The 7,811-nt window shown below is 50.5% G+C and overlaps 1 protein-coding gene across 8 annotated transcripts in view; it reads left to right on the plus strand.

Annotated features, from left to right (window-relative positions):
* The window catches only part of Eps15l1 (epidermal growth factor receptor pathway substrate 15 like 1), an 82,504-nt gene that overhangs the window by 53,317 nt on the left and 21,376 nt on the right, over positions 1 to 7,811 (plus strand). For all 8 annotated transcript variants that reach the window (XM_017795951.2, XM_008824661.3, XM_029559378.1 and 5 more), the window contains 3 exons: positions 277 to 413; positions 3,056 to 3,116; positions 3,689 to 3,771. In XM_017795951.2, the coding sequence (XP_017651440.1) occupies positions 277 to 413; positions 3,056 to 3,116; positions 3,689 to 3,771 (281 nt within the window). The remainder of the gene's footprint in view (positions 1 to 276; positions 414 to 3,055; positions 3,117 to 3,688; positions 3,772 to 7,811) is intronic.

The raw sequence follows: 7,811 nt of genomic DNA on the forward strand, positions 1-7,811 counted from the left end.
TGGGGATCAGACTCAGGTTTTCAGGCTTGGCAGCAAGCTCTTATTCCTGCTGAGCCATCTTGCTGTTCCAAGACAACCTTGGCAGATGTGTAGAGTTGTGTGAGACTGGAGAATAATCCTTCACCAGAAAGGTTCTCCACCTGACTCGCTGGGCAACTGACTACTCAGTCCCCAGTGTGTGCCTCATCCTAAGCCCATGCATGGTGCCTGCTGCCTTGGGTCACCTTCTGTGGGTTCTGTGATGTCATTAGTCACCAATGTTCCCTCTCTTTCTAGACCCATTTGGAGGGGACCCTTTCAAAGAAAGCGACCCGTTCCGTGGCTCCAGCTCTGATGAGTTCTTCAAGAAACAGACAAAAAATGACCCATTTACCTCAGACCCATTCTCGAAAAACCCTTCCTTACCTTCAAAGGTGAGTGGGTCACACAGGGCAGCCTCGGGGTTCCCATGTGAGGCCCCTGGGCTATTGGCATGCTGTGACTCTGCTCTGGCCATACACTTACTCTGTGCTTGGTGTGCATTGGGGTGAGGCCATGACATCAGGAGCGTCTCAGCATGGCCAAGAGCTGGTGCTACAAGCCTGCTCTCGTTCCTTGATGGTGAGGCGGTACCCAGCTCAGTCACCAGTGCCCCATCCTGTGACCCACCACCTTGCCAAGCCAGGGCTCGAGCATGTCCTCAGACAGCTCTTATTCCCCTGCCTTCACTGCCTCCTCCTTTGCTGTGGTCCTCTGTTCCCAAGGCCTCTCCATCTCCCCACAGATTCAGCAAAGCACCACGTACAGCGAGGCACAGTGGCCACCCTCTTGTCACCACAAACAGTGGGTCACAGTGGCCATACCACTGTCTCATTTACTTGGAAGAGTGAAGCCAGGAGAGCACTTGAGCCCAGGAATTGTGGACCACCCTGTATAAGACAGCAAGCCCCTGTCTCAGATAGACAGACCACGTGCTTCCACTGCCCAGACTGTCCTTTTATATGTGGCTCTCTCACTCTGTTCCTCCCCTTGCTCTCTCTTTTCCTTTGAGGCATAGTCTCTCTGTATAGACCAGGCTGGCCTCAAATGGGCAGCAATCTTATCTCGTCTTCCCTGTGCTGGGCTGACAGGCGTTGAGCTGCGTGTCCAAATACAAACGTACTTTGAGTATCACCCAGGGATTTATCATTTCTGTCTTCCTTTGAGTCACCTTCCTTCAGTTGAGAGAGCATCCCTGAGCATACTGAGGTCTAGTGTTGCATTGCTGAGGGCCATCTGTGTCGGTGTGTGCCTTTGCTGTGTCACACACACTACTGGGGGTCATCTGTGTTGTGCCATCCACTTTTCAGCACCTCGGGGCAGTATTCCATTATTGTCCTGCCTTGGTTGACCTTGATAAGCAGTCCCCTAGAAAAGTCTAGAAGAGCCCTTCTCGAGCAGTCACTCCCATGGATGCAGGGCTCTGCTGCTCTCTGGTTATTCCCAGTGCCTCTGTGGGTCCCTTCCCTGACCTTCAGTGACTGGTGAATCATTTGGCTTTTCTTCGTTTTTGTACTGTTAAGAGTTTGCTCAGCTGTCTGAGCCCATAAATATTTTCCCCAAATCTGGTGAATTTTAGGTGTCTGTTTTTTTTCTTTTTTCAGTCCTATTTTCTCTCTCATCTTTCTGGGGTTCCTTCTGCTCTGGTCCCACAGGTCCCATGGCTCTACTATAGGTGGAACCCAGGACCTCACATGTGCGCTCTGCTGAGTCTGGCTGCCACCCTGTTCTTTTCTGTTCATGTTGTTTTCTTCAGATCGATGACTTCTGCCGATCTCGCTCCACATTTGCTTATTTTTGCCTTTGGAGTCACCCAGGAAGCTTTGGCTTCTTATTGTCCTTTTCAGTTCTAGGTCCCATTTGTCCCTGTATTTCTCAGCAGTGCTTTTACCCTCTTTTCATTTATGGTCAGCATGCTTTCCTTTACCTTGTTGAGCAGACATGTGACTGCTTCATAGTCGCCCTTGCTGGTGAACCCCAACAGCTGGCTCATCCTGACCAGCCCCATTAATTGCTTTGTCCCTTGAGAATTGGTTCCATTTTCTGCCTTTTTTGGTTGTCAAGTGGTTTAATAACAAATCGGCTTCTAGATAGTGGTGGACACTGGCGTTTGTTGCATTCCCTTGAGGAATGCAAGTGGCTCTCTTTCAGCAGGCGCCTAACTCGGCAGGGTGGGGCACCGCCCACTGCAGACCCCTCCCACTGCATTCTTCCTGCAGCCTCTAGCATGGCTGCTTCACACGTGCAGAGAACACATGTGTTCTATTACTATCTCCTTTATGCTCTCCCCTTCTCATGGGCACAGCTGTCCCAAGACTCTGTCCTTTAGACCAGAAAGAAAATGTGATTTCTCCTAGAACACAGCCATCTATCTGTACTTTATTATCTCTCTCCCCACATGTAGCTAGCTGTCTGATTGGCAGCTCAGCCTCCTACTGTGATCTTCCAAATCTCTTGTTCTTGTTTTTTTACATCACTGGGGTTTGATTTTTTGGGGGGTGGGGGTTGTTTTTTGTTTTCGAGACAGGGTCTCCCTGTAGCCCCAGCTGACCTGGAACTCACTAGGTATGCCAGGCTGGCCTTGAACTTACAGAGATCCGCCTGCCTCTGCCTCCAAGTGCTGGGAAAGGCATGTGCCACAATGCCCAATTATTGGGATTTGAAATTAGGTCCTTGGACATGCTCTGTAAGCACTGTACCCTGGAGCCACACCTCCAGTACCTCACTAGGGGACCCTAGGCAGGGGCTCTACCTCTAAGGCATACCTCTAGGCCTTCACTGGGGATTCTAGGCAGAGATTCTACCTCTAAGCCATGCCCCCCCAGCTCTTCTGTAATCTCTTAATGCCCTAATTATTTTTTTGGTGGGAAATTCTAGAATTTATTGGTTTTCTACAGCAAGAAAACGATCTGTTGCCCAGGTTTGTTGAAGTCACCCTACCCTCCCTGAGGTTTATGACATTTGAAATTGTCAGGAGAGTGCGGTTGAGCGACTGGAAGACAGGATAAGTGAACTATCTTCCTGTCTTCTCCCTCAGCTTGACCCTTTTGATTCCAGCGATCCCTTCTCATCCTCCAGTGTCTCCTCAAAAGGATCAGGTGAGAGCAGTGCTGCCTTTAACCCATCGTTCCCCAAACCACTGTGGCTTTATTATTTTTATTATTTTTATTTTATGTGTGTGAGTATATTGCCTGCATGTATGTAAGTGCCTTCATGTTGTGCAATGCCACGGAGGTCAGAAGTAGGTGTCAAATACCCTGGAACTGCAGTTATAGACAGTTGTTAGCTACCATGTGGGTGCTGAGAACTGAAACCCGGTCCTCTGCAAGAGCCGTCAGTGCTCTTAACTGCTGAGCCATTTCTCCAGCCCCATCAATGTGGCTTTCTGTATGCATGACCTTGGCTAGGGGCTTCCAGATCCTGACCTAAGCCCCTCAGGCCAAATGAGTACCCTGCAGTCCTGCCCATCTTCCATATCAGGCTTGAACGTTCCTTTGATAACCATGATTCCCACAAGCCCCATGGGAGAAACTCTCAGAGGCTGCATCTATGAGCCACCCTGAGTGTCAGCTCAGCTACCCTGAATCTCTTGACTCCAGGGCCAGAGCTGTGCCTTGACCCTTAGCAGACCTGCTCAGATGATAACCATGACTGTTGCTGCCACTTGTAGATCCCTTCGGAGCCTTAGACCCCTTCAGAAGCAGCTCCTTCAGCAGTGCCGAGGGCTTCGCTGACTTCAGCCAGATGTCTAAGGTAAGGCCCCTCCAAGGAATCCTGCCACCTCCAGCCTTCACATTTCTCTTGTTGTGGTTGGGTGGTCAGGCATAACTGTTGTCGTGTATGTATGTATGTCCCTGTACCTGTCACACTCTGACTACAACTTTATGCAAGGCAGCGAGTGGATGGGGTCTGGACAATACCCAAACCTGGGGTAAGACGTGTTTCCTTCCCTCTGTGCGAAGCTGCTGATTCCATAATCCACAGCCCATCTTGCTTCCACTGGTGTTGCAGATACCGGGGATGAAGTCAGCACCCCTGTGGCCAAGTACAAGCTGGAGGGACTGGGGAATGTCTTCTGTCAGATCACCTGTCTGGCGCATTCAAGGCCCTGGGAAAGAAAGAAATAGAAACTGTAGAAGGGTTAGACACAGGTCCTGGGAGGCGGAGGTGGCAGGCCTCAGGCTTGAGAAAGTGGGCTACACAAATGTCTGGACTTTGGGGAGAAGAGTATTGAATGGTAAGAGCTCGGTGAAAAAATGTGAACAGATACACAGGTGAAAACTGGGCCCCCCCAAGGACAAAAGCCAGGCCTAGTGGGTGGGCAGCGCCCTGCCATGACTGCCTTACCCACTCTGGCCCTGGGTATCAGGGACATTGTCAGAACTGTCAGGGGCTCTGCAGTGACATGTGCTTACAGAACTGAACCTTGAGCTCAGCTGAAGTTGACTGGCAGGTAGTGCTCAGATGGCCTGGTCATGGAGCAGCTCGGTACATGCCTATCATCCCAGCACTCGACAGGCTGAACCAGGAGGGTTCCTGTGACTTGGAAGCCAGCCTGAGCTACATAGTGAGATACTGTCTCTAATGAAAGAAACAGCGGTAGAGCCCATCCTTTCCAAGAAACTGCTAAACTGTTGACAGCCATGGCCTTGGTGAGGGGCTAAGGCACAACTTGAGAGTCCAGCACACTGGCTGCATCATGTCTGTTGGTTTTAATGGTAGTGTGTCCTTTTTGGCGAGGGCTGAGGGAAGCAAGCCAAGTATGGTGGGGAGTACGGTGGGCCACTTGTGTCCCCAGCAACCAGGAGGCTGAGTCGGGGTAGTGTCAAGTCTGGGCCAGCCTGGGCTGAGTTGAGACCCTTAACACAGGCAAACCTAAAGAATTAAAGACAGCAGTATTACACATGCCTGACCCCTCGCCCTGATGCTGCAGCCTTCTCTGCCCTGCTCCTCTTAGAGTCCCCTGGCAGGAAGCAGATCCTGTCCTTAGAACTGTGGTGTGGCTTGGAGACCCCTCACATGGAGCCCTCCTTCCCCAAGTGTCTGCCCAGGTACTGTTAGCAAATCTATCTTCTTGTCAGGGTCATGTCCTCTGCAGGGATGCAGGGACAGCTTCCCAAGCCAGATGTTGAGGGGAGTCCAAGGCAGGAGGCCTTCCCCTGCAGACTCCAGCCATCTGAAAGAGGAGACGGGAGGGAGTCTTGAGGATGCAGGCATCCCTCAGTATCTATGAAAATGGGCTCCAGGACATACAGGAATATCAAAATCCATGCTGGTTCCTGTAATATGGCTCAGTATGGCACAAGCACTGCCTCTCAGGTGGCTTAGAGTGCCTGGCAGGCTGTGAACCCCGCCGCATTGTTCTACCTTTATAGAAAGGAAGAAGTCTGTGTGTTCAGTTCAGATGAGGTTGGTTGAATCCTTAGGTGTGAAACCTGCAGATATGGAGGGCCAGCCATAGGTGGCAGCCAATACCCAGGGTGACATCCCCACCATGCCTTGTGCCCTGGCATCCTAGTTGCTCAGATAATTCTCAGGTGCCAAAGGCTTGTGGCTGGCAGCAGTAGCAACATGTGATGTGGCATGCAGCTTCCAAGAAACACCTGACACATTACAGGTTTTCAGAGAAGTATGCATGTGCACACAGGAGCTCAGCAGGGCTGACTTAGTGAGAGGCCAGCACCTGGTGTTGCAATGATGGCAGGCTGCTCGGTCACTGTGTGTGTGATGACCTCTGAGCAATGGAAACTAGTTTCTGCCACCAGGAAGTGTCTGCCACATGGGGGCAGCAGCCTCCGGGAAGGGCTTGTGGTCTCAAGCTGTCTCCAGTGCTTCGTTGGGGAGGGCAGTTCCCTAAGGGAAAGCTTGGAGCCTTCTCCATCCTCGTTGTTGGCCTCAGCAAGTGAGGTAAGCCAGCAACAGCCTGAGCCATAGTGAGGCTGAGACCCCGCCAGCCACGCCCATGAAAGCAACCTCCATCAACTCAGGGTCACACACAAAAAGACATGGAAATAAGAGGGGACTAGTGGGGCAGATAAGAGGGTTGTGAGGAGTGAATATGACCAAATTACATTATACACATGTATTAGAATGTCAGAGGATAAGTTTAAACAGAATTGTCCAGTCAGAGGCCATCTGAATGCATAGTGTAGGCCCAGGCCTGGAGCTGCTCTTGACCTTGGGTGGGAGAATTCACAGCCTGAACTTTTGCCCAGCTCTTCCCTGTTCTTCTGCTCAGCGACCCTCCAATTGCATTGGCCCCTTCTGTAAAACTCCTAGATCCATCTGTTCCCACATACGTGCACCTGGGGATTTGAAAGCCAGGCACACTTCCTGTGCCTGGCACTGGGCCAGGATGGAGTTGGATGGGGCTGTGGAAAATCAGTGTCCTCTATGCCATTGTTTGTTGCCATTGTCCTACGGCTCCTAATCTCATGACACTTGTAACTACTGAGCTCCGCCCCTCCCAGGGCTGTTTTCCTCTCTGGTTACCTTGCTGGTTTTCAAGAACAACACCAGGGTATAAATAAAACTCGAAGGGAAATGAAAGCAGAGTGGTAAGGGTTTTTTTCTTAGCTTTCTTTTTTCTTTTTTCGGCATCTCATCCTTTCTGCACCTGAGCAGGGCGGGGCAGTGGTACATGATGCTCCTCTCTCTAAAGTGAAGTGCCCTGCTGAGAAAAATGACTGGTCGACTCTGATTCCAGCAGGTGCCTCTGGGAGTCCTTCAGGCCACACCAGTGGAGGGTCCCCAGTAGAGTATTCTAGACTTGAGCCTCAGTGGCATTTGCTTACTTTAAAAACAAAGCCGGGCGTGGTGGTGCACGCCTTTAATCCCAGCACTCGGGAGGCTGAGGCAGGAGGATCTCTGTGAGTTCAAGGCCAGCCTGGTCTACATAGTGAGTTCCAGGACAGCTGGGGCTACAGGTATCACTGTCTCAGAAAGACCAAAAAAAAAAGCTCCCCAGGCTAGAGATACAGCTCAATGGCAGAAAGCTTGCAGAGCATGAGTAAAGCCCAGGGCTCCATCCCAGCATCTAAAGCAGAGAGAAAGATGATGGAGGAGGAAGAAGTTCCCTGAAATACGCTTCCATAGAGCATTTCACAGTGTAAATAAGAGTCTAACTTCTTATGCCTTCCCGCCACCCACACCCAGAAGAAAAGCCACCTGTGAAATACTTACTTGGGTAGTTGTCAGCCCAGTTTTAGTGACTTTTCAACCTTGTTGTTTGTGGTGGTGGTGGCTTTTTAATCCTTGTAGTAAAGCTAATGGAACACAGGGTCTCCTGCATGCTAGGCAGGGGCTCTACCTCTGAGCCAAGCCCCCAGCCCCTCACTAGGGGATTCTAGACAGGGGCTCTGTGCTGAGCCAGCACGAGGAGGAAAGAGTCAGGTCCCAAAGGAGACTTTTTGAGAAACCCGAAACCATGAAAACTGCTGAGAAATGTGGTGCTGCCTGGGATGGAACCTGTGAGGGAAGCCTAGCTAACACAGTGAGACATTCTCAGTCTTCACTAGCAGCAAATAGAAGTTAGAGCTATGAGCCAGGCATGGTGGCACACGCCTTTAATCCTAGCACTCAGGAGGCAGGCAGAGGCAGGTGTATCTCTGTGAGTTCAAGGCCAGCTTGGTCTACATAATAAGTTCCCTATCAGTCAGAGCTATGTAGTGAGGCTTTGGCCCCACTGCTCCTCCCTTTTTTTTTTTTTTTTTTTTTTTTTTTTTTTGAAAAAAAAAAAAAAAAAAAAAAAAAAAAGAGGACGATAAATCTTTCACTGTGATATATCAAAATAA

Source organism: Nannospalax galili, unplaced genomic scaffold (genome assembly GCF_000622305.1).
Source record: "Nannospalax galili isolate Female #2095 unplaced genomic scaffold, S.galili_v1.0 scaffold529, whole genome shotgun sequence".
Classification (NCBI taxonomy): domain Eukaryota; kingdom Metazoa; phylum Chordata; class Mammalia; order Rodentia; family Spalacidae; genus Nannospalax; species Nannospalax galili.